The 27055-nt window shown below is 45.9% G+C and overlaps 2 protein-coding genes across 6 annotated transcripts in view; one reads left to right on the top strand and one right to left on the bottom strand.

Annotated features, from left to right (window-relative positions):
• The window catches only part of LOC113027748 (V-type proton ATPase 116 kDa subunit a-like), a 28960-nt gene extending 20533 nt beyond the window's left edge, over positions 1-8427 (bottom strand). For 4 of the 5 annotated variants that reach the window (XM_026177509.1, XM_026177511.1, XM_026177513.1 and 1 more), the window contains exons 1-12: positions 8327-8427; positions 6878-7034; positions 6661-6739; positions 6483-6580; positions 6229-6357; positions 4594-4676; positions 3594-3720; positions 3372-3454; positions 2912-3005; positions 2162-2374; positions 422-572; positions 23-162 (exon numbers count right to left, since the gene is read on the bottom strand). In XM_026177509.1, the coding sequence (XP_026033294.1) occupies positions 23-162; positions 422-572; positions 2162-2374; positions 2912-3005; positions 3372-3454; positions 3594-3720; positions 4594-4676; positions 6229-6357; positions 6483-6580; positions 6661-6739; positions 6878-6994 (1314 nt within the window). In that variant the 5' untranslated portion in view covers positions 6995-7034; positions 8327-8427. Of the gene's footprint in view, positions 1-22; positions 163-421; positions 573-2161; positions 2375-2911; positions 3006-3371; positions 3455-3593; positions 3721-4593; positions 4677-6228; positions 6358-6482; positions 6581-6660; positions 6740-6877; positions 7035-8206; positions 8278-8326 lie in introns of those variants that run through there. The other variant, XM_026177510.1, reaches the window with a different exon arrangement.
• A 5008-nt stretch (positions 8428-13435) lies between these two features.
• The window catches only part of cavin1b (caveolae associated protein 1b), a 35932-nt gene continuing 22312 nt past the window's right edge, over positions 13436-27055 (top strand). The window contains exon 1 of the mRNA XM_026177504.1: positions 13436-14307. Coding sequence (XP_026033289.1) covers positions 13777-14307 — 531 coding nt within the window. The 5' untranslated portion in view covers positions 13436-13776. The remainder of the gene's footprint in view (positions 14308-27055) is intronic.

The following is a 27055-nucleotide window of genomic DNA, read 5'->3' as shown; positions in this document are numbered from 1 at the left end:
ACTTCTACTTGTGTTAACGTACCTCATTGTCACTCTTCTGGGCGAGGAGGCGACTCTCTCGAATGACCAGGTAGAGGGCAGCGCAGGTCATCAACAGGCCGTGGCCCATGTCACCAAACATGACAGCAAACAGGAAGGGAAAGGTGATGATGGTGTACGGAGCTGTAGGCACACAGGGATCCAAACAACCATCATCCAACTCTGCTGCTGAAACTTCACTAAAATGTTTGGCTAGAAGCAAATTTTACACACAAAGTAACGAATCCTTTGTAACAGAACCAAAATCACTCTGTTCGTTTGGTTGACACTCGATTAGTTTGGCCTGAACACTGAACTGCTGCAGAGTCAGCGAGAGCTTCACATTCACCGCAGTCACAATCACAAGTTTGAATGAACAGTCATTTCAATATGAGCCAATGACCTGGATTGATTTCCCGGTAACTTCCGATGCCGTAGGCGTCCACAATATTCTGGAAGCCTGATGTGAACTTGTTGGTCTTGTTGAAGGTGGGTGGAGTCTGTTTGGTCTGCATCCTGTTTAGGATGGAGGGCACTGTTGATCCACTCCTCTCCTGTGAAATAAAGCCTCGTTTAGAAAACCTCAGACCTCAGTGAGTTTCACAGTCACTGTGACCTCGCCCTGTACCAAGAACATGGCCATGTTCCTTATCCACAGGTCCACAGACCAGTGAACGTTGTCTTTACAGCTAAACACAGAGCATCTCTCAGATACTGTCCTCATCCAACTATCAGCGGTCCCCAACCCACGGGGGCTCGTTTGGTACCAAGAATTGAGGCTCAGGTGTGAAATTTATGGTTTTGATCATTAACTCGGTTTCCCTGGGTCTTTTCCCGTGTGCTATGAATAAATCTTCTCTTGGTACTGGTGCAAGATACCACAGTTTGTGTCTCGGTCCTATCACTTTATTGTGTTGGATTTATCCACGACACCTTAAAATATTGGTCCGTGGTGCAAAAAAGGTTTGGGACCGCTGAGGTAACTTATTAGTCTAAAGAGGGAGATTCCCCGTCAGGTGTTCTTTAAGCATTACGCAGCTTTCTGAGGCTTTTGTTGCCCTGTGCCAACTTAAATGTAAAATATGACATATAGAAGTGTTTTTCTATACATTCCCTTCCATTCTGCTCAGACATCTCTTATCTCTGCTATGCAGATGATATTCAGCTGTACAGACAGTTTTCTTCAACTAAATCGAGACAAACTGAAATAACTGTCTGTGCAGCAGAAACATGTGTCTGGGATAAAGGAGACACTTGGACGTGTTGGTTCTGTGACTCCTTCCTGTGTTTATCATCTCAAACATAAGCTGCACTGCGTCACGTCCTGAACTGGAAATGATTATTCACGCTGTTGTTTCATCACATTTGGATTCCTGCAGTGCACACGTGTCTTAGCAAAACCTCCGTAGAGCGTTTGCTCAGAATGATCCCGACAGGCTTCGACAAAATCCTGATGCAGCTGCACTGGCTTCTGGTTTATTTCAGCGTGCAATATAAGATTCTTTTATTAACATGGAGAGCGTTTCACGTGCAGGCACTAGTTTATATCAGAGAGCTTCTGCACCCATGTGTACCTCGTGGTCCTGTGACCAGGGCCGGCTTGCGGCGCCCCACACTGAGCTGAACACAAAAGGATCAGAGCCGTGTGTTCAGTGGGCCCACGCTCTGGAACTCTCTCTTCGGACTTCAGATCAGTCGCCTCCAGTTAAAAACATATTGTTTTAAACCTGTTTTGTATTCACGTTTTTTATGCATTGTTGGCTCTTGTGAAGCACTTCGTGACTGTATTTCTTAAAAGGTGCCATAAAGTTTTACTGACTTACTGCTGGGTAGTAACTATGGGAACATTTCAACAACATCATCTGCTCTTTGCACTTCTGATTAGATGCAAACTGCACTTGGTTCACCCGTATTTATACATGTGTAATGACAATAAAGTTGACTCCTAACTAAGACACAGCGATTCTCTTTGGAGACATTCTAGTTTCTTTTTGCTTACTTTATAAAAATTCTCCAAAGTAGGACTAGAGATCCCAACCTGAGTCCAGGTTTGTGACCGTGGGTGTCTGTGGGCTCAGATGCACAGCACGAGAAGCAGAACAGAGAAATGTGCGACAGGCTGCAGAGACAGGACCAAACTCACCGTTCCTCTGCGCAGAGCAAACTGGATAGAGTCCAGGTCTGAGACAGGACACCACACCTCAGCTATCAGACACTTCTGCGTGACGTCGATGTTGCAGAGGTTCAGCGTGTGGTAGATGGCCTTCATCTTCCTCACCTTGATGAACCACACCCGCATGGTCTTAGAAGCAGCCTGCAGCACTCGCTGACGGTGGTCCTCGGTTTGGTTCAGCACCTACAGCAGCAGCGTGGAAGGATGTTTCATTCTGTTAACCTGACGCACGCTTCTTTGATTTTTCACGTTTTCTTGTTGAAGTTTGAAATGTGCAGTTTTAGCAGTGCAGAAAACCTCCGTCATATTCATTCACACAACTTGTATTTCAGTGTACTGCTCGGCTCTGCTGTGGCAGGGCATCTGGCAGCATCAGACCGGTGCAGACCTTTCAAGCAGAACAGGCTTTTTTCCTGTCTTAATAAGGAGAAACGGGGGAACCACAGCACATAAAGGACGCGGCTCTTTCAGAGATAAGACGTGTAGCACAATGAAGCCTGTCTACACTACAAGGGCCTTTGTAATTTGACTGGAAATAAATGTTCTCAAGGAAAGGTGCAGGAGCCAGAGCGTCTCATGGATTTCATCTGGTTTAGTGAGCAAAAGAAGTGCACAGCTAACAGCTCTGCGGCATCTGTCCAGGGTCGACTCCTCCCCTCTGCTTTATTTTTACAAGACTGTAAGCATTTGGCTGATGCCTGTAGAGCACACATAACTTACCATTTGGAGGTCATCGATGCGGCTGTTGACTCCAGCCAGCATCTCCTTCCTCTCCTGCGGGGTCTCTGGGCAGGGGTAGAGCGACGCACGGAACCTGCAGGAGCGCCACAGTCAGTCTGACCACACAGCGTGCAACACAGCAGATGGCCCCGCCCCTCCCTGACTTTATCACAGGCCATGTTACACTGGACATGTCGTACATTTCACTAGAATAAGATCAAAGCCTTTCGTGACGACAGACAGACGGGACATGTGTGTCACTCTCTACAGAAAATGTTCCACTCTGTGGATTTACAGCTGTCACACAGCGCTCACATTCCCACCTTCACTAGCACTCAGCTGTGATGCTACTATGTGATCGTGAAACGGTGTCAGGACTAAACATAAGCATGACGCTGCGTGATTCTACATTCTAAAACCTAACAGTGACAGCAGCAACGGTTTTTCATGCAACACCCACCCCTCACAGATCTTCTTCACCCGGTTCTTCAGCTGGTCACCCTGGAAGAAGATGATGAACACTGACTTGTGGACTTGGTCTCCCTGTTGAGAGGGAACGAAACATTAGATAGTGCTCTGTGTTCAACCCCACATGTATTATTCATCTGCTTTATTATCCCATTCTTGTTTGAAATTCTGTTCTCACTACTACTCTCCACAGCTCCACTGTTAGTATACTCACTGTGGTGGGGTCTTCTAGTGGGTCCTCGATCTCTGCCTTCCTTAAAAAGACATTACCACGGCACACCCTCCACAGCATCCGCTCAAAGGTGGGAATCCTCTCCCTGCTGATCACTCCAGCCACAAAACTGCACAGACACGAAACCAGCACGACAGAAACGTTGCAGCTTATAATCGATCACAGTTCACGAGTGACAAATGTGACCTTGAGATCCACTAAGACACAGGTGTCCAACTCCAGGCCTCAAGGGCCGGTGTCCTGCAGGTTTGAGACGTGTCCTTGGTCCAACACAGCTGATTGAAATGGCTCAATGACCTCCTCAACATGTCTTGAAGTTCTCCAGAGGCCTGATAACGAATTCATCATTAGATTCAGGTGTGTTGACCCAGGGGGAGATCTAAAACCTGCAGGACACCAGCGCTCGAGGCCTGGAGTTGCCTATCCCTGCACTAAGGGATCAGGATCATATATTTGATGAAATTCTGACGAGTACTGTGCCGACACGCCTTTAGCCAAATGAGCTAAACATGCAAACTCCCAGAGAGAGCAGTTATAAGAGACAACAGTCTCAGTACTTCTTCAGTACTGTGGTGAGCATTTAGCATCTAGCTCCGCTTGCATCAGCAGATAAGGTTGGCTTTTTCTGATGTTTAGACTGACTGTAGCTCAGCAGGTACAGCAGGTTATCTACTAATCAGAAGGTTGACGGTTCGATCCCTGCCTGCTCCAGTCTGCCTGCCAAACACTGTTCGACAAGATGCTAACCCCAAGTTGCTCTCTGATGCATCCAGTGGAGTGTGAGTGTTAGAGAGAAAGCCCTTCTGCTTGTGTGAACGAGGCGCGTTGTATAAAGTGCTCATAAGAGGAAGTCCTTTCACCATTAACCATTCCTTCACTGTGGACTTTATACTTCCCCAGGATCACTTTCCATGAGAGAGCCAGAAGATCATTTTTAGTTTTTAAATTGATGTTACTTTATACATTTATCCTTATTATTTACCCCAGTCTGAGTGGGGCCCCGCGGCCCCCCTCACTACCCTCCATCAGAGCCGATGACTCCTCCAGCAGGTTAGGATCCTCCATCTGCCAACAAAATAACAAAAAGCACCTCATCAGGTGTAGGAAGTTAGCAGTTAGGCCCATGCATCACACAAAGACTTTTGCACTGCCGCTGCAAGGCCTGTAACAGCTGCACAGGGTGTGAAACATCAAATAAAGAGTTAACACATGTTCCAGTGAGTTACTGCAGAGTGCTGTGACTACTAGAACCCTTCTTTTACATTTTATGTTCGAAAGCCGTTTTTAGGTCAGCTAGTCACAAATTTGTTGCACAGACTCATGTGACCTGGAACAGGGCAGGTGCATGGAATGGAAAACTGAAGAAGCTTATAGTATTTGTTCAACAGGAAAGTGATCCTGATTAAATAAAACAACGAATACATCACTGCCAGAGCGCACACAGTACAAGAAGGACAAAGGCAGGACTGAGGCCATACAGCATAGACACACAAGGGAACAGGTGTGCAAACATACAGGTGAAAACAAGGCAGTAAAACTGAGTGCAACACACACTGGACAACAGACTACCAAAATAAAACAGGAAGTAAGGTAACACAGAGACAGCGGGAAACAGGAGCTCCACACTATAACCACGAACAGAACTGGGACCAGGCCAGGACAGAAAAGTCCCAGAGCAGCTGGTTTGTGGGTCTGTCTGCATCCACTCTGGTGCCCAGTAACAGAAAAGCTGGCCTCACATTAATGACTGACTCTGATATTGAAGTTTTTCCCATCATGCTTTTGCAGTTAGTTTTGGGTCCTTTGCACTGTGGTGTGCTGTGTTATCAGTGTCTGAGCCCTTCACTGCACCACTGGTCACTTTGGTTCCACCCGTCCCAGTATGTCTGTGTACAGACTGTGAGAGTAATCAGTGCTTTGTTGTAAACTAGGCTAACGGTGGCGGTAGACTCTGACGGGGACACGCCTGCCTGAGTGTTTCTGTCCTGGTTACGTGTTATGAAAGGGTTTTGTCCTAATCATGGAAATAATTCTGCCATCATGCACTTTGTCTTCTCTCAGTCATCCATGTTGAGTTAACCGCCTCCTGCCTGTCTGACGCTGTAGGTTTATCCAGCCTAATGATGCCCGCCCTCACCTGCACTAACATCTCTTTCAGTCTCGTATTTAAAATTACATTTAAAAGCAGCGAAAGGCATAAAACACTAAGTCAAGACTTTAAATCAACTTCAGAGGTTGTGTCTGCTTCCTCTGGCCTCACCAGGCCTGCACCACTGACAGCTGACTGATCTGCTGTCAGTCCACTGTCCCAGAAACTTGAAGGCTGTGGACTGTTTATGGACATAGCTGCAGTTCTTAAATAAAATCTCTCAAAAATGTCTGCACTTCAATGAGATACTCGATGTTTGATTTACAATCCAGTGTTCAGAGGTAAACCTGCAAAACTGTGTTTGTCCCAAACATTCTGGAGGCACAGCAGGCGGCTCCAGACAATGTTGTAGCTGCAAAGCTAATGTCATCGTCTGCTGTCTGACAGGGAACTGCTGCCTTAATTGATGCGTAAACAAAGCCACTCTAACACTCTTTGTTCTTCTGTGTAGTGTACGTGTGAGCAAACCTCGTTAAAAAACTGCTGCGTTCGGTGGAGGATGTGTTTGAGCTCCGTCAGCTCCAGGAAGTTCTTCTTCAGGGCTTCCTGGTTGGTGTTTATCTCCTTTAGTTCATTCTCCAGCTTCTCAAATGTGGCCTGCCAAACACACACAGTTAATTGTGATAATGTTGATACGTTATTTTGATAGCTACAACATTTTGTACCAACTCAATAAAAGCGATGGACAAGAAGGAAACACTGTTTTGGAAATGGCTGATTACCTCCAGATCAATCATGTCTCTGGGAAAAGGTACTTCCGGGTTCTCTCCAGTGTCCACTGTCGGGATGTTGGCTTTTTTGATCTCCTTCTCAACAAACCCTGTTCATCAAGGAAACTCGGTGATTACCTCGTTACCACAACAAGGGAACAGAAAGTGAGTCAGACTCAGCAGCACTCACTCAGCTTCCTGTCCATCTCCTCGCATCTCCTCACTTCATTCACAAACTTGCGCTGGAACACGTTTACATCTGGATTCAGCTGTTGTTAGAAAAAGACCAGAAATACATGTTTCAAAATGTATTATTGGAATTTGTCATTCACTAAAACCAGCTTACACCATGATAATCAAAAATGACTTCTACATGTCAGTGTCAGTCTGGCACCATTCATACTCACATCTCTAAACTGGACCATGCCCAGTTCTCCCAGCTCGCTCACACAGCAGTAGGCTGCCTCTGACTGGAGAAAGAGCTGGGCCAGAGTCATCTCCTCACTTCTGAACAGTTCCCCCATGATGACCTCTGCACTCCACCTCAGCTAGGATCAACAAACACTGCAGCAACGACAGGAAGGTTCAATAACAAGTACACAGTGCACAATAACTAGATAATATAGCAAATATACCACAGTCTCATTATACTTGGCTGCCCTCTTCAGACTTTCCTATAATAAAGCGTAGTATGGTTTCAGGTTTATACGGGCTGCAGTTACTAATCATTTTCTTCAGTGTTTTATCTGTAAAATAATCAAATAGTTATTTGTGTCTTTAAACTGTTTGAGAGCGGCTTCAAGCTGCAGGTGAAAACCCTGCTGGGGGCATTTCTACACCTGTCCTCTCTGTGTGGGCTTCATCGGGGTCACCTCCCACACACCACAGACATAAGACGCAGTATTAGGACCAACAAAAAAATATTGTTGGTCAATTTGAGAATAAAGTGGGAAATCTGTTTTGAGAAAAACACTGAAATGTGGATTTGACCGTTGTTGTTTGGCTGCTACAGCCTCTACACAATGAGATGCAACATCCTCCTGATTGTATGAGGGTGTATGGATAATCTTGCATCTGTCCATTATCAGCTCTTTTTGTACAAGCTCTCAGGCACGCACTTTAAACTGCACGGTGCTGATGGAAGCGTCCTGCAGCAGCAGGAAGTCAAATAAGACGAGTGCACTGTAAAAACCAAAAGTCCCACTGACACGCCACAGACAGGAAACACCACACACACCTCATAAATCGTATAGAGGATGAATGCACTGGCAGGAGTCTGGTTTTAGCAGGTCTATGTCTCACTCGTGTGCTGTAAGTAAACGGATGATGCTAGAACAGGCTAAAGATGCTAATGCTCGTCTAGAGACCGGCTTTACGGGCACTAGGCCACGCACGACAGCGGGCTGGGCTCCACACCCCAGGACGATGAAAGCCACATAAGGAATCACGAGGATTAATAATCGTCGACGTCATAAATGTAGTTCCTGTTGGTGATTAGTGCATCAACAGAGGCTTACGGAGCATCGCTGACGTCACTGCATCCCTGCTGATGCAGCTCTGTCCTTCACTGCTCAAGGACGCTGCTGGCTCAGGCCTACAGCCGCTTCATTCACACTCATTTTAAATATGAATAACTATAAACAACGACGTAACTCCGCTGTGTGGCAGGATACCGAGTCCCCACAGTCTCATCCCGTGCCTCTACGAGAACACGAATCACTGCTCGTAAAACTAACCTTGAAACAGACCTCACTGCAAACACAGAGGAGCTGACCACCGCCTCACAGCTCACACGGACAAACGTGGACTGTGGTTCATAATCCTCAAACACCCACCTCCACAGTATCTACACTCACCTCACAAGCTGCAGCTCGTCAGCCCTCTCTTCACACTTCAGTCTCCTCCTGGATGCTGCGGTGGTCCTGCGCTGCGTCAAGTTAGATACACTTCAGCAGGAAACATGTCCGATGGGAGGATTTCAAAGTAAAATGACTGTATCTGTATCTCAGGGATTTCTTTCGTTTTGACGATGGACACAGAAGTGATATTCGAACTTACACATCTCAGATGTGAAGGATGTCCTGCGCAAAACACGCTAATACAGCAAATGGGGAAATCTGTTCAATGGGAATATATTTTGAAAATGTTGAAGGTGATTCACGGCTTTTCTGCGGGATACATCCCTTTGACCTATCACAGTGTGTGGGGTCGATTCTTACTGCTCAGTCCCACCGAGCCCTGATGTCTGAGCATTTTACATGAAGACACAGAAAACACTGAAAGAGCTCAAAAGCCATCAAGAAAACTTAGAAGCTTTGCATCTACACATCGTTTTTAGCTCCCAAATCTTTCATGAAGAGCTGCATATCAAGTTCTGATTAACTGATTGTCATGTTCTTACTTGTGCCTATACGATGTTTATTACCAGCTAAAGAGCAGAGCTACCAGAGCCCCTCTTCTTAAGGTCTAACAGATGCTGTGTCCACGACTAGCCAAATGTTGAGTCAGTACTAATGAGAACCTGTAGAAAGTTTCCTATTACGAAAGCCACAGTAGTAGTTTCAGCATCTCTAAGTTCCACATGGTGCAGGGTTTAAATCAGGACACTGGGAGGCTGCCAGTGAGCAATTTTGGAGCATGGAATTCCCTTAATGTACATAAATTACCACAGCAGACGACTGCATGGAGCAGCTTTCTGCCTCATTGTGTGTGCCATGTGTTTTTCATAACGTGTGCCATGGAGATGCCTTCAATAACCAAATATGACTGTATAACTGAAAGATGTTGGCTGGATTTCCACAGATTTAAAATCAGCCTCTTTTAAAAATCATATGTTAAAAGATTTTGTTCTCACAGTGTCATGATTCGTTGTGTGGCAGGCAGGAGAAGGACCCAAGATGCAGATTCACAGACACGGGGATAAACTCAAAAAACACAGCTTTATTGCTGGCCACGAGAAGCAATACAAAATAAACTAAAACTGGGAAAACTAAAGCATGAGATGTACAAGGAACCGAACCACGGGGAGAATAACACACAACATGAGGGAGAACGCGACGCCGAACAGAGGGAGACGCAGACAGAAATACACAGAGGGTAAACGAGGAAAGTGGGCACACACGGGGAACACAGGTGACACTGATAATCATAACGAGACAGGGCGGGATGAACTGAACATGACATGTACAGGCACAGAGGTTCAGACAGGAGGAGAGAGAGCACGGGGAAAACACAGACATAACGGGCTGGGGAAACATGAAACAACCACAAAGGGAGACGAGGGCTCATAAATACATAGAGGGCACACAGGGGGGAGAGAGAGCACGGGGAGAACTTAGACATAATGGGCAGGGGAAACATGGAATAAAACATAAGGAGAGACGAGGGCTCACAGATACACAGAGGGGCACACAGGGGGTAAAAGCCATGAAGGGAAAACACTTAGGGAACAACACAACAGGGCAACTCAGAAAACATGGCCTAAATAAGGAACGAAATACAAAAATACAAGGAACTAAGAATACTGGGCCCACATGGCCCAGGACCATGACACACAGCTTCTTGACTGTTATTATGAAGCAGCCCAACTTATTTAAGTAAACAGCTTTTACCTTTGGGATGGCTGTCATGGCGTAGAGGGCAGAGGTATCCTGTCATCATTAACCTTAACACTCAAAGTCAGTGCTTCAGTAAACTGTCTGTTCTTTACACTGACTCAGTCATAGATATGTACATTTGCAAAGTTTTGTTGCTAAGATTAGATTAGAAGAGATGAGAAATAATTTATTTATCCCAGAATCTGGGAAATTATTGTGGCACAACAGTTAAAGCATGAAAACATTTACCAACTCATTAAGATACAACATCAGAGAGCTAAACAGGTCAGATGACAAAAACAAAAATAAAATACAGTAAAGAAGGAGTTTAATTAAATAAGTGTTTGTATGTAAACACTCCACTGTGTGTCTGTAGCAGTTTCTGGGTTGAGTGCACTGCTGGGGTAGTTTTCACATGGCAGGTGAGCATGTTAAAATCCTATTCCATGCTTGCATGCCGTGGGGCAGGAACTGGAGAACAAAGCTGATCAGCTGATCACTCCATGGCTCCGAGAAAAAAGCACAAAGACATCATCTACAGAGACAGGAGACAGATCTCCAGCAGGTCATGGCTGACTGGAGCTCCATCAGTAAGGACATGGTGATCCTGGAGACGAGTCATCCTGCAGTATGTGAACATGAAAATGAAGTAAGACTTGGAGCATACCTGCTGAAGCTGTTTCTGCTACTTTAGAGTCCCAAATCAAAACAACAGTTAGCTCAAAGCACTTCATATTGTAAGGTGAAGACCCTACAATCATACAGAGAACAATCAGATGAGCCTCTGTGAGTATCACTTGGCAACAGGGGGAAGGAAAAACTCCCTTTGAACAGGAAGAAATCTCCTGGAGAACCAGGCCCATCTACAGTGACCAGTTGGGGAGGAAGACAGGAAGAGAACCAGAGATTAATAATGATTAGATGTAGAGTGGTGTACAAACACAGGTGAGTGAAGAAGAAATGCCTGCCTATCTGTTCTCCCGCTACAATCAGCTGATTTCAGCTCGTGTGTCAGAGGAGGAAATAGTAGCGCAGTTTAGAGCACATGGACGAGACTTTTATTATTGTAGGAGAAAGGACGAGAGCGCGATTGTAAAGTGGAGACTGCTGCAGGACAGAAACAGCTGCATCATACTGTTAACACAACTTTGGCTCTTAGCAAGCACCTGCACAAACAGCATGCTAACTCTAATAGCGAAGAACGCAGAGTGATGCTGAAGCTGAGGAAGTGCTGACCCAGCACCGTGATAACCTGAGCTGCTGCTGAACAGCAGTCAGGCTGCAGCTGCAGCTTCTACCTGTTCATGTTTGGTAAATGGCCTGTATTTATATAGCGCTTTTCTAGTCCCTAAGGACCCCAAAGCGCTTTACATAACCTGTCATCCACCCATTCACACACTGGTGATGGTAAGCTACATTGTAGCCACAGCCACCCTGGGGCGCACTGACAGAGGCGAGGCGTTTCTACAGTAGAATCACCGTGACAACCGTTATGAAGTCTCTTTGTGCTGGTTTTCATCTTTGCTTTGTGCTCATACCGACACACAGAGAAAGATCACGTGTGAGGTCATCAGGATGGATTGTGTTGGTGTGTGTGACTGTAGCCTGTAGGTTTATATTGTTCAGTGGTAACTATGTGACAGTGTTCAGATCTTACAGAGTAACATGAAAGTAACGAGTAGTACACGAATGTCTTTATCCTGGGTGTAATGAAGTAACGTACTGCATTACTTTTAAGACAAGTGTTCTGTGCAATATGTGCATTCACTTTTTTAACAAAATAATAATAATAATTTAATAAAGAAATCCCCTGTCATCACCGATCACAACAAAGCGGGGAACACCTCCAACATGCACGAATGTTCGATCACACAGCATGTAGTTAATGTGCATGGATGTAATGTCTTTGATATGCCGCTGAGAGGTGATGGTGACCCTCAAACTGGAGCCAATGGGAATTGATAGGGAATCGAATCGATAAGTGATATTGATAATGAATTTATAATCACTAAATTCTTATCAGTTCCCATCTGCATAACTGTCACGATTACGAGTGCATGAATCAAACACAGGACTCTGAATGAATTTATTTACACAGGTGTCACCAGGTGAGATATATACATATATACAGTGCTGGGGGGACGAAGCTGGGTCCAGGGCAGCCAGGGGAAGGTCCAAACTCCTCTTCACACGCTGACTCACACAATAATCCAGTCCAAACTCACTCTTACGCTTATCCACTCAGGGTCCACGGGGAAGGAAAACAGGCCAAGGTCCAGGGAATCTATACACAGAGAGAGGCTGACGTTAGCACTAGGAGAACACAAGGACATCACTGGGTTACACTGAGGAAGTAGCACAACGACCCAGGAGGAATCAGACTCGTCTGAGGCCTTAGGTGGGAGCAGTCAGTGATGATGGATGCAGGTAAGTAATCATGATGTCCCGTGCCCTTTGTAACCAACAGCTGCACCTGTAATGTGCTTTATAGTACGTCCTCTTTAGTATTGTTCCCCCCTCCTTTTAAATTGCTCCTAGGTGCATAGGTGGATGTTGGTTCATGATGTGAATAATCCTGCTGATCTGACCCAGTTGCAGATGCAGCATTACTTCCTGTCACAAATTACACGACAGTGCTTGAAATGAGGAAGATTTACCAGATGGTAACCTGACTTTCAGAAAATTTCCTTGAGACATGTTTGATATGTCACTTTTATGGCATATGATATGTCACTTCTTGGTTAGGAAAGACATCATAAATTTCCTCCACAGCACCTCATGGTAGTTTTCTTTTCTGTGGAAAGAAGTTTATACTTTATCAGCGTCACGTGTAGAAAGAAATGTCTTTGGAGCCAACACAGCCAGCTGGTGCTGACTTAAGCCTCAGTCTAAAAAATAGTTGGTCTGAACTTGTGCTGCGGTCTAAACAAGGCCTCAATCTTAACTGAACCCAAAAGGACCTGATCGCTAAGATTCAAGCTGTGGTTGAAAATCTTGGGACAACTTGTTAGACTTTAGAACTGTAAGCTGTTAGCTTTTACAAGCTGCTTTCTATTCTTTGTGTTTTTCATCCACTGCTGCTTTCCATGTTGTGGAGAGCAGGGAGACAGGAATGGAAACAAGAATAGCTCCAGCTTGGCATTCCTCCTTCGGCTGTGCCTCAGCTTGTATACGAGCAGATCAGTGCAGCTCTGCTAACTATTTCAGCCATGCTGATAGGACAAGGCTAGGCCATGTGGGTGTGCCATCGAGTCATGAGGGGCTGGACTTAGGTGGAGTCATACTGAAATTTGTAAATTTAGGGAGGAGATAAAGGAGGGGTGTGAGGAGAGGAGGAGAGCCCAGTGGAAAAAAGGGAGGGTGGGTTGGAAAAAAAAAGCGCTGCCGGCTGTAGCTTGACTGGAGGATCTCTCTGCCTGGTGAGACATTTACATCCTAACGCTCATGTGGTCACATCCAGCATCGCTCGGCTTCCCCTGATCACTGGCCTGACTCCAGGAGCTTCAGACAGAACGGACAGATAGCCGAGAAAGACAGGCTCTATGTATGTGTGCTGGAGAGGGATTAGAGAGTTTGTAAATAGGAAGTAAAAAAGAAGAGGCTGCAGGGCAGAGCAGAGGAAGACGCAGGTGGGAAGATAAGGAGTGAGAAAGTAATCCAGAAGAAACTGTGGTGAAAAAGGTTGATTACACTTTATAAAATCTACCAACATGGCAGCCATGGAAGCACTGGAGTTTGGAAGTGCCCAGCTGGAGCCTCAAACTCTCACTGAGATCTCTGATGATGAGGTTAACCTTCCACCTTCAGATGATGAAGACAACGCCCTTGCCGCAGCCAAGAAAGAACTGTCCACAATGGGCACAGAAGGGGACGCCGCCGAGGACAAAGATGATGGCGTTAAAGCTGATCCACAGGTTAACGGGGTCATGGTGCTCTCACTGCTTGACAAGATCATCGGGGCAGTGGACCAGATCCAGCAGACCCAGAGCGGGCTGGAGGCCAGGCAGCAGGAGATGGAGCGTACGGTGACCAGCATCCAAGGCGAGCTCACAAAACTCACCAAGAGCCACAGCACCACATCCAACAGTGTCAACAAGATGATGGAAAAGGTGCGCAAGGTGAGCGTCAATGTCAAGACAGTGCGAGCCACGCTGGAGAAGCAAGGAGGCCAGATCAAGAAGCTGGAGAACAACGAGGCGGAGCTGCTCAAGAGACGCAACTTCAAAGTCATGATTTATCAGGTGGGAGAGTGTTTGTGTTTCAGTATGTGTTAGTCAGTCTGATGTGGGAGTGAAACCCTGAGAGATGGGTGTGGTTCATGGATGAACCGAATAACCGAGCAGGGTTTTGGTTTGTGAGCCATATCACTGAAAACTCCTACAAAGGTGGTTTAGTCTGGTGAAGATGTTGCTGGGATGCTGAGGGCTTCAGGGAGTGGTTCTTACTGGAAGCTGCTTTCACTCTCAGACACAACAGTAAGACTTTTCTCTGGACAGATGATAAGAAAGAAAGTCTGACCTTTGAATTACTCTGACTTTGCAATGTTGCTCAGAATAATCACTTAAGATGGACAAAAAAAAAAAGCAAAGATAGTGTTTTTGTTGTATAGACGCGCCCTCGTATTGCATTTCAAACACCACCCTGATCATCCACAGACTTTTAATTTCCTGAAAAACAAAAAAATGATCTTTTAACAGAAACGTTGTGTTTCTGCATGGAAATAAAAGCAGAGAACTGTAATTATTATGTAATTATTACCAGGCTTTGCAAAAGGAGCCAAATGCTTGTGGAACTGCATTAGAGTGAAGCGATCAACCAACGACAGCATTAGACTGAGGAGGATGAACAGCAAACAAGAGTTTGTAAATCATGAACCAAATGACTCCAAATCACACTTAATAATTAAAGTATGAGCCAACAGAACAAAGCTAGAGCGATGGTAACAATTTATCAGAAAACACAGCTTCCTCTCTTTCTCCAATTTATGATACATTTCCTGAGTTCACCCCAGGTCTTATCATTAATGCCCTTTCTACTGGCATTAAGTTATTAGACGACACAGGGAAGCAGAGATCATGGCTGTGTGTGTGTGTGTGTGTGTGTGTGTGTGTGTGTGTGTGTGTGTGTGTGTGTGTGTGTGTGTCTCTGCAGCTCCACCTTCTCAACACCAAAACTACAGCAGTTAAAATGAATATGCAGCTTCAGTTTGCAGTACAGGTGGCCTCCAGGTATCTCTTCCATAGCATGCTGTATGTAGGACAAAGAGCCTTCGCCTACTGGCAGCTCAAGTCAGACGAAATCGGTTCAGAAAGTCATTTCACTCTTTCCTCACTATTTCTAAAAAGATGGAAAATACCACGAGCATGCGTCAGGTCCAGTTTAAAGCAGAGGATTGGGGGCAGATGTTTCTTTTAAGAAGGAGCACGTTTTTTTCTTTGAGGGGAGCTGAGGAGAGCCCTGTTTCTTTTTTTAGCTTGAGAGGCTGCACTGTGATGTGTAATAGCTTGCAGCTTTTTTGCACAGTGGCGCGAGAACATTCAGAGTTTCCACCCTTGACTCAGACATCGTGGCTTGGACCCACCTCACTCTCTCTGTTTCCCTCAGTCAAATGAGGGCTCCATCTTAGGCGCTGCAGACTGCCTGACTGCACACGGTCGGACTTGAACTCTGTGCTAAAGGACTTACACAATGCTGCTGGCGTCTGTGCCTCGGTCTACGAGTATAAGACTTTTTTTAGCAATCAGCAGATGAGCAGGGCAGGACTCTGAGTGAAAAACAAACTTATCTTTTCATCACATATGAAGGAATTCAATGACTGAACTGTTTCTCAATCTGAGAACATCGTAAATCTACATTTTAATTAGTCCCCGATAAATTGCTGAAGTTGAGGGCTGAAAGCTTCCAAAACAGTCTGTTTGGAATATCAGAGGTTGGGATTTTGCTAACGTTAGCCAAGCGCCCTGCCCCTGTGGCGAGAGAAACTCCCCCTGAAATGCCAATCACCGGCTCCCTCGCTAACTCAAAACACTGGCTTTGGTTACAGTTGCCAACTATGACATAAGATCAGATTCATCTTCATTAAAAAAGCAAAGCCACAATGTGTTGTTCTGTTTTCAGTTTTCTCTGCTCCTCTGTTGCCCTTTCAGGGCAGATTCTTTTTAAAAGTCAGACAGTAAACACTTGGCCAACACCCCAGCATGGGACACACACTGATACTTGGAAACATTAACACTGTCAACGTCTTCGTTCAGTCTGAACACAGAGGGCAAACAGATGTGTGACAAATTAGAGGAAAAAAAGTGTCTGAATAATGTTTTGGGCCCTCGTGTGAAGAGTGATCCCCCGACGATCCTTCAGGTCTCCTGGTGGAATACCAGCACTGTTCATGTTCACTCAGTGTTTGGATGAAGGTGCTGTCTATCATGCAGATCAAAGATCATAGGAGCCGAGGGCCCCGTCATGCTGGAGGTGATCGGACATATTCTAAACCGTTCTTTATTGTGTATGGAGGGTGGGGCGGGGCAGCAACTAAACTTAAAGTAGAAGTGCATGGAACCACCAATGGACACATAGAGAACAATCACTCATGTGCATATTTTTAAACATCAAATGTGCAACATTGTTTCCACTACTTGTAAATCATTTGGGGAAAATTTAGGATATTGAATCTCAGCTGCAAACGCTGCAGTGTATCAGGCTTCCAGCGTTCACAGGAAAACTAGCCTTTTATGGACTGGTTCTGCCTGGGCACCCAAAACGCTTTACACAACTTGCCTCATTCACACAGGCACATCTAACATCACTGTCACACACTGAGAGATGCATCGGAGAGCAACTTGGGGTTAGGAGATAGTCTGGCATCCCAGGAATCAAACCACCGACCTTCCAGTTAGATCCGCTCTACCTCCTGAGCTATAGCTCATCCTATATCGCAGCATAACAGCATGTAAAAGTCTACATACTGATGGCTGTGCAGAAATATGTGCTGACGTGATTTCTGTGGGTTACCAGCATCAAGGTGACACGTGGAACATGCACCACATTTAAGCATCACCATGAGCTTTACACAATGCTGCTGTTCAAAACAATATACACAAAAGCAACATCTCATTTCACACGTGCGGTCCAGTGCAAGCTAACAGCCATGCGGCATAAGCAGTACACAGCATACTAACAGCATTAGTATTCATTTAAATGGCTTTACTGCATCTGTAGTGCTAAGAATATATTTTCACAGCTTGGATTGCTTCACGTGCTGTGTTGAAATGTTATTACAAAATCAGGACGTAGCGGTCTAACCCCGAGGCTCTGAGCGTATTTGCAGCCTAGAAACACACAGCTTTCTGATGTGTCTCAGGTATTTCCCACTTTTCACTCACACTTGTGCTGCTGGTACCCTGAGGAAAGGCCCTGGCCTGGTGCTCTGCTGGTAATAAAAGCACAGTTGCTGTTCCAGGGGCCGGCTCACACAGTGAGGAAACAGCACGAGGGCTTTGTAGTGAAGCACAGGGGGCTGAATCTGTGCTGTAGTCTGATGCTGTCCCTGCTAGGCCTCCCTCACAAGCTGAGATTGATATAAGTGATGATTTCACCATGAGTGAAGGCTGCCATTGACTTCAGGTGTCATGTATAGTTTAATATATATGTAAATGCACCCTGGAAGACTAATAATCACGGAGGATAGCAAGATTGTGTCTTTCTTGGGTTTTATGACCTCAGTCATATTACATTATATTACAGCCAATCGAAAGTAATGCCACCCCATGCTGCTGGCACGTGTGATGAGCTACGATACAATGTGTAGGTGGAAACTAACCAGAGGGCGTTCTGTCAGCACGTGAAGCACCTGCCTCCCTGTTAGCATGAGCAGCAGCTCTCCTCCTCCGGTGTGTGTTTGTGTCAGCCTGTGTGCGTTGGGCTCATTGAGCTGCTTGTCCAGCAAGCCTGAGATTTACTCTCTTACATCTGTGTTCAGTTCCTTGACAGCTGAGGCCATACGCTGCCAGACGAGAGCTTACTGCACTCAGTGAGGATCTGGCCTGGAATGTGATACTCTACACCACAGTAGCGTGTGAGAGCGCTGAAATGCAAGGTGCACTGATAAGTTTAAAGAGTTTACACGCAGTGAAAATGATCACCTTGCGTCTTGCATTGTTTTGGTTTCCTGGCTCGTATCTTTAAACCCCATCAGGTTTCGGATGCAGCTGACCACAGGAAACATCAGCACAGCTCACAGCTCCACACCAAAAGTACACAGCATGTTTTTCTTAGTCCACATCACACTTGTTACGTTTCACATCACTCTGGGTGCTCCTTCAACAAAGTCTTTCTACAAGTTCCTCTCATCACTCCAGCTCTGCTCTGCGCTCTCCCGGGGCTTCCTTCAGCTTTAATCATCAGTCACATTTGTCTATTTTAACTTAAAGTAACCACAGGTAGCAAAACTCTGTTGACTTTAAACTTTTCTCAAACTTGAGGCAGCCAGTGAGAATAGAGGTTTAGGAATATCTGCTACTGACAGCAACACAGTGATGTGCTGTGTGGACGCAGCTTTAGCTTTTATTATCTTGTTGCTGCAGATGTCCATGCTGTCACACTTAAACACACCATCAGCTCCACTGACCTACAAAAAATAACTCGACAGCCAATCAGTAGCTAAGAAAATGTGCACCCACTGATTACTGATTACTTTGCCTTGCTACTAGCCGGTTCTTGTGTGAAGTTTAATTTTTGCAGGTTTTAAAAGCTCAGTCAGACATCATGTTCAGGTCGTGGTGCTGAGTGAGAAGCTTGTTTCCATTGTTGAACATCGCACTCATCTGTGCACTGAGCAGAACCATGAACACCTTTAAGGACAGACTGTTTTATAAAGTTCAGTGTGATGATGTTTAGTTTATACCTGAACACATGTGGCTCGTTGACCTGAAGCCAGCTAGTGGCAGTATATGATAACCAGGACAGTGCCTGCTGGTTTTTCTAACCCTGCACTTTAAGTCTAAATCTGCTACAACACCAGCAATAAAGACTGTGGGCCCAGTGCAGCAGGTTGGCCCGAGGGGCTTCATTCCAGCACTGTAAGGAGGGTGGAATGATAAATAGCATGTCACGAAGAGGAGGTGTGCATCCCTACCTCCTCTTCTTGAGGGAGTGAATGGGTGTGTTACGATGAAGAGCAGGGATCATATTTAAACAGCTGATTCATTGCACAGGCATCTCCAACTCTCCATTCTAACCTCCACTCCTCCTGATGTGGAACCAGTCACGGCCCCATTCCTCCACCTCCCTAGCTCCTCCAGCCACCCGCACTTCACCCTGCGTCACACCTCATTCCTTTTTCTATTTCTCCCACTTCTGTCATTCAGATCAGTTCCTCTGATGAATAAAGCGCTCGTATTTAGTCCTGAAGATTCAAAGCTAATCATGGGAAAGACAAATGAATCTGAAATGCTGCACGTGGAGGTTTTACCATGACCACGATCTCTAGCTCCATTTAAACTCCAGTCTAAAGGTTCTAGTCTGTAAACTAAATCAAGAAGCACCACTGTGGGTTTTATTATGATATTAACACAAAGTAGCTCTCCAGGTGTTTAAAGGGCGTGTGTGTCTGTGCCTAATGTGCTAAAAACTGCAGCCCTTTAATGTAAATGTAAAAGGCCAGGCTTCAAAACTACAAACTGTCTAACTTTAGAACAAACTTTACGGTATGTTTGAGCACATCTGTGGCTGTGGATACTTTCCATTTTATAACAACTCTAAGGAGAGGTCTTTTCATAACTACACCACCTGGACCGTGGTTATGTTCAGAATTAGGACTGTGGCTGTTGTGACTCCCAGGTGTGATGCCACAGGTAGCTGTAGCTGATAACTATTGGTCAGTGCTCTGTTAATCAGGTTCACTCACCTGGACCTCTTGACAGTGCTCACCTGGTGCTCTAACCAAAAATGGAAGCACACGCAGGGACAGATAATCTGGTTGAATAAAATGGAATTATATTACTTTAGGCTGTGTTATTTAAAATGCCTTTGATATTCATAAATCCAGGAGCGAGTAGACAAACATGAATGAAATGTGTTGGGCTCAGGTCTCCTGCTCCTGTCTCAGTGTCCTGTTTGCTGTTTTTAGCTTTTCTGGTAATAAAATGAGCATCCTCAAAGTCGAACGGTTTTCAGAATGAAGTCAGTTGGTCTCTGTGCAATGATGTATTTAACATAGCTTTTTAATGGAAGTCCATGCATACAATAAGATGCTTGGATCATCGGGCAATCGTGGCTCAAGAGTTGGGAGTTCGCCTTGTAATCGGAAGGTTGCCGGTTCGAGCCCCCGGCTTGGACAGTCTCGGTCGTTGTGTCCTTGGGCAAGACGCTTCACCCGTTGCCTACTGGTGGTGGTCAGAGGGCCCGGTGGCGCCAGTGTCCGGCAGCCTCGCCTCTGTCAGTGCGCCCCAGGGTGGCTGTGGCTACATTGTAGCTGCCATCACCAGTGTGTGAATGTGTGTGTGCATGGGTGGATGACAGGTTGTGTAAAGCGCTTTGGGGTCCTTAGGGACTAGAAAAGCGCTATACAAATACAGGCCATTTACCATCTAAATCCCTGACTTTAGCAGATTTAATACCACAGCGCCGTACGTCTGCTCCTCCTGACCTGTGGAAAGAACATCGCACAAACAATCTGTCAGAACACATTTTGCTCATCCTCAACCTGAACGTTTCAGCTCTACTTCCCTCTGCGTTTACAATTTGAAACACCTGTTTCTGCCATACTCAACATTTCAGTCAGGCATGTTTACATCTACCATCCTACTACGTGGATTACAGCCAGTGTTGGTCAAGTTACTTGAAAAAAGTAATCAGTAACTAATTACTGATTACTTCCCCCCAAAAGTAATCCCGTTACTTTACTGATTACTTATTTTCAAAAGTAATTAATTACTTAGTTACTTAGTTACTTTTTAAAAACACGATTTACAACCTGAAAAGGTGATAAAGTGATAGATCTTTCAGCCCAATTCTACTTTTTCTGCATAATCTATCATACAAAATGTAATCAAATGGAAAAGTCTCTTTTTTTTAACTTGTTTTATCAGTTTTAATCTTTTAACTTTATGCATCAAGCAAAAATTTAATTATATGCAACATTCTCTGACTTGAATAAATTAGTTTAACATTTAAACCTATTTCCTGCACATTCCAGCACATAAAATAAAATATTTTTTGTGTTTACACTCACTCTTTCAAATAGATGCAAGTAAAACACAGCAGAAAATAAATAAAGTCAAAGACTCAGCGGTCCTGTTGCTCTATTTTCACCTGTAAAGCAGGACTACGGTAGGCGGAGGTTTACCCTGGTGCAGGTGTGCCGCGGTCAGTTGAAGAATCCGCGAGCTTCTTTGTGAGTTTCCCATTACATCGTTGCACACTCGTGCTTGCTCGGAAGTTTAGGGGTTTTTTCGCTGTAAAAAGAAGTTTTCTTCCCACGCACAGCGGACACTAATGTTTTTGTCACTTTTTATGGAATCAAACTCAAAGTAAGGTCAGTACTTCCACGCTTTAAACGCTGCACGCTCATACTCTCTCTGCACTCGATATATGATCCACTGTTGATCTGCACACAGCTGTTGTCACTAACGGCGCACTCGCTTACGTCATTGTCATGAGACATTCTTGCAAAAAATCAGGGTTTTAGTAACGCAGTAACGCAGCGTTCCTACGGGAAAGTACCGGTAATCTAATTACCGTTTTTGCAATAGTAATCCCTTACTTTACTCGTTACTCGAAAAAAGTAATCAGATTACAGTAACGCGTCACAAGTAACGCGTTACTGCCCATCTCTGATTACAGCATCAGTCAGACCTTATTCTGAAAGTTTTGCTTTAACCAGGCCTGCAGCACTGTAAAATAAAAGTCTGAGCCTGGGAGCCTCTCGGCTCTGTTTTGCATGTAAATTCATCAAGTGCACCCATTCTTCTCACTCAGGTCGGTCCAGGTCCATATATGGACATGTGAGCCTCAGTGTTCCCTGCTCATTTTACAGGCTGGATCGTGTGTAACATTGCTTCAGCTGCACCAATGTTTTCAGGCTTTGGCACAGTAGGAGTGGCAGGAATGGGAGTATGGAGCACAGTCCAGTCCCTGTGTAGGGGACATTATTGACTAACATGATAGGACAGGAAAGAGGGGATGAGGGTGAGAGCAGAGGAGACAGAATGGGAGAACGATCTAAAAATAGCAACTATCACATACTTGTTTGATTGTGAGAAGGAAAAGGCCTTTAGGAGATGTTGTTCCTGTTTGTGTTGGAGACGGTGGCGTACTTGTTCAGATTTGGTTTCTGCCTGATTCTCAATGAGCCTTACACAAATAACATCATCCAATATTACAGTATAAATCATGAACTACCTGTCTGAATTTAGTGCTTTAGATATTTCAATTTAATAAACTTCTTTGTTATTCTTTCAGCTATTTCAGAGTGGCTTGCTGTGTAAAGTCTGAGGCCTGAGTCATTCTAGTATTTCTATTTTTTACTAACATTTACTTTCCCATACAAGCAAACTGGATTCTTAGCTGACTGTTAAATGGAGACCGTTTTACCTGCCGAGGGAATTCAGCACTGTTATCATCATAGCCATGTGCATCCCCCCAGCATAAACACAGAGGAGCCCCTGACTGCTCTTTGTCAGACCATCACTGAGCTGCGACACACACACACACTCACACACACACTGACACACACACACTCACACACACACAGACACACAGACACACACACACTCACACACACACACTCACACACAGACACACACTCAAACACACACACACACTCACACACACACTCACACACACACACACAGACACACACACACACACACACACAGACACACACACTGACACACACACACACACACTCACACACTCACACACACTCACACACTCACACACACACACACTCACACACACACACACACTCACACTCACACACACACACACACACACACACACACACACACACACACACACACACACACACACACACACACAGACCATGTGCAGGTATTAGCATCACAGACCATCTGTCTGTGATGCTAATACCTGCACATAGGCAATAGAAGCCTTACAGCACTGCTTTGAATGCACTGGGACATGTTCAGAGCTGCGCCACTGATAATCAGCACACTAATGTGGACAAGTAGCATTGCAATGATATTTGCTGACATCCAGAAATGCACAGAAGACCACTGTGTCATGAATAACATCTCCACTAGTGCCAAAAACAAACCATGGAGCAGGAGGTCAGTGAAAAGCTAAAAGTGCAGAATACTGTTTTCAGATCTGGTGATGAGGCTGAGCTCAGAACAGCGAAAGCCAACCCTAACCGTGCCATAAGAACAGCAAAGTGTGCCTGTACTGGAACGCATCACACCCCAGTAACACCAGGTGCATGTGGCAGAGGACTCGGGTGGTAACACTGTGTGACAACACAAACCTTCCCAACTAACTCAAAACCCATTCTTCACCCCGATGAGATGGCGTGGCCACATCCAGACGCCTTCCTGACCGCTCCGCTCAGACTATGCACCTTTTGAGTGGTTTACTTATTTTTTGCTCTGGTTTACCTCCCAAAATCCTCTAGTTTTATGGTCTACGACAGCAGATCACTTGTAAACATCGGTGACAAGGTTGCACATTTAATCTTGGGCGCTTTTAAACCCGACCCGGCTGCCTGAGATACTACGCAGCGCAGACAACAACAAAGGACGGGCCGCTCACCCCAGGCGCAGAACAAAGAAGCGCCGGGGGAAACGTGCTGGCGTTCGAAATAGACTAAGACAGCAGGCGCATCACGCACCACTGCCCAGTATCCTACTGGCCAATGTACAATCCATGGAGAACAGGGTCGATGACCTAAGAGCAAGAGTCACCTTCCAACGTGGCATGAGGGACTGCAACATTCTGTGCTTCACGGAGACATGGCTGACCCCCACCGTGCCGGACCAGGCTGCAACTCTGTCGGATTCATTCTTTGTGCTCCGCGCGGACAGAGTCAAAACCAAAGGTGGAGGAGTGTGTTTCATGGTAAACAGAAAGTGGTGTGATGCCGGGCTTTCCAGCGGCTGTTCGCCACATCTGGAGTTCCTGAGCATTAAGTGCCGCCCTTTCTATCTGCCCTGTGAGTTCACCTCAGTCATTGCCACGGCGGTCTACATCCCACCCCAAGCGGACACAGGTATGGCTTTGTCCGAACTACATGATGTCCTGAGTTCGTTTCAAAACAAGGACCCAGGCGCAGCCCTCATTGTAGCAGGAGACTTTAATAAAGCGAACCTCGGACAAGTCATGCCAAAATTTTACCAGCATGTCTCGTGTCCGCTGAGGGGGGATCGAATTTTGGACCACTGCTACACGCCATACAAGCAGGGCTACAAAGCTGTCTCACACCCGGCTTTTGGGAAGTCTGACCACAACGCCATCTTCCTCATTCCCCAGTATAAACAAAACATACGGAGGGAAGAGGTAACCACGAGGGAGGTAAAACATTGGTCTGCCCAATCAGAAGCTACGCTACAGGGGCGATTGTGGCTCAAGAGTTGGGAGTTCGCCTTGTAATCGGAAGGTTGCCGGTTCGAGCCCCAGCTTGGACAGTCTCGGTCGTTGTGTCCTTGGGCAAGGCACTTCACCCGTTGCCTACTGGTGGTGGTCAGAGGGCCCGGTGGCGCCAGTGTTCGGCAGCCTCGCCTCTGTCAGTGCGCCCCAGGGTGGCTGTGGCTACAATGTAGCTTGCCATCACCAGTGTGTGAATGTGTGTGTGAATGGGTGGATGACTGGATATGTAAAGCGCTTTGGGTCCTTAGGGACTAGTAAAGCGCTATATAAATACAGGCCATTTTACAGGACGCACTCAACAACGTCGACTGGGACATGTTTCGAGCATGCGCAGTCGACATCAACGAGTTTACGGAAGTAGCAGTATGCTTCGTCAATATGCTAGCGGAGGAGATTATCCCCACTGCGAGAGTCACCACATTCCCAAACCAGAAACTGTGGATGGACAGATCGATCCGCACTGCAGTAAACGCCAGGACCGGCACCTACAACATGGGTCTTGGCACTGGCGATATGAGCGCCTCCTACGGCGTGCGGCGAAGGATGCCAAATACCGGTACCTGGAGCGCGTGGAGTCTCGCTTCAACCGACACACAGAGTATGTGGCACGGACTATGCACCATTACGGACTACAAAAGGGACACTGCACCGATCAACGCTGACTTTGCATTCACCAACGAGCTTTACCAGTTCTACACCTGTTTTGAGGTTAGCCAGTTGGCTAATGCTAACTACCGCCTGACTACCGAGGACAGTGCAGTCATCAGCGAGAGACCGGTGATCAGCATCGTGGAGCACGACGTCCGAGCTGCTGTACTAACCAGCTAGCAGGTGTGTTCACTTCCGAAGTCTGTGGTCCCCACATGCTTCAAAAGATCCACCATCATCCCTGTGCCCAAGAACAGCAAACCCTCATCCCTGAACGATTACCGGCCAGTTGCACTGACCTCGGTAGTAATGAAGGTGTTTGAGAGGCTGCTGAAGAACATCATCTCCTCCAATCAATGGAGCTCCAGTGGAGAGGGTGCAGTCCTTCTAGTATCTCGGTGTCCACGTCTCCTCAGACCTGACATGGGCTGCCCACATTCAGGTCCAGACCAAAAAGGCTAGGCAGCGCCTGTATCACCTACGACAACTGAGGAAGTTCAGGGTCTCTCCAAAGATCCTCAGGACTTTCTATACAGGCGCTGTGGAGAGCATCCTCACACAGAACATGACATCCTGGTTTGGGAACAGCTGTGTTAAGGACCAAAAAGCTCTCCAGAGAGTGATCTGTACAGCAGAACGTACATCTAGCCGGACTAGAGCAGATACTGAAGGACCCGTCCCATCCTGGCAACAACCTGTTCCAACTTCTGCAATCCGGTAGAAGGTTCAGCATTCTCCGGGCTAGGACAAAGAGACTCGAGAGGAGCTTCTATCCCAACCCGTTCTCACTCCCAAAGCGTAACATTTTACGCTAGGTGACAAATCGTCACCATATTACCTTTTCGGCTACCCACCACGTTCCTAAATGACGACCTCGGAAAAAGAGGAAATATGAGAACCGTCTGGACTGAACCTACACATGTTCGCTCTTTTTCTTCAAATCGCTTAGAAACACGCTATTTAACATCATTAAAGCCCTGGTTAAGGTCAGGAATAAGGTTATGGTCAGGGCTAGGGATAAGGTTAGGTTTAGGGCTGGAATACAGGGCTGGAACGTCTACTACCGCGGGAGCGTCATTGCACTGGATTCCAGCCTTAACCCGCCGCGTACCATAAGAACGCCGAAGGTCTCCTTTCGCATTCCTCAGGAACGCCGCGGGACGTGACAAAACGTCGACATGTTACGCCTCGGGAGTGAGAACGCTCTGTCTATCCCCAAGCCATCCGGGCCCTAAGTGACTAAGACAGGACTCTCTTCTAGACACTCTAAACCCACCGGCACAAAGTACATTTCAAATTCCTTTAATTTTAAATATGTTCATGTTGTCTATTTTGTAAAATGTTCAGATTGTCTATCATTAAGTGAATTATTTAATTCACTTAATGTACAGAATTCACCTGCTTGCTGCATACATGCTACTACTGCACATTCACCTAATGTATATAATATATAATGTTCTTCCTCTCTCCCCCCTTTTGCACAAGTCGAGGAGCGTGTCAGGCTACATTTCACTGTGTGTTTTACTTGTATAACTATGCATGTGACAAATAAAGAACCTTGAACCTTGAGTCTTGAATCTTGAATCCCTGAACGGGTATGACTCCATCAAACTACTGACCGAAAACCATGATAAAGATGCACAAAAGTCAACCATGGCAAGTACCTGCAGAAGGAGTCATTCATTCACACATCACTGATTATGCATTTAAAAAAGGGACTTTATCACTGACAAACCCTTCAGT

Source organism: Astatotilapia calliptera, chromosome 8 (genome assembly GCF_900246225.1).
Source record: "Astatotilapia calliptera chromosome 8, fAstCal1.2, whole genome shotgun sequence".
NCBI classification, from domain to species: domain Eukaryota; kingdom Metazoa; phylum Chordata; class Actinopteri; order Cichliformes; family Cichlidae; genus Astatotilapia; species Astatotilapia calliptera.
The sequence above is the reverse complement of the archived record's forward strand: the minus strand, read 5'-3'. Positions and strand labels throughout refer to the sequence as shown.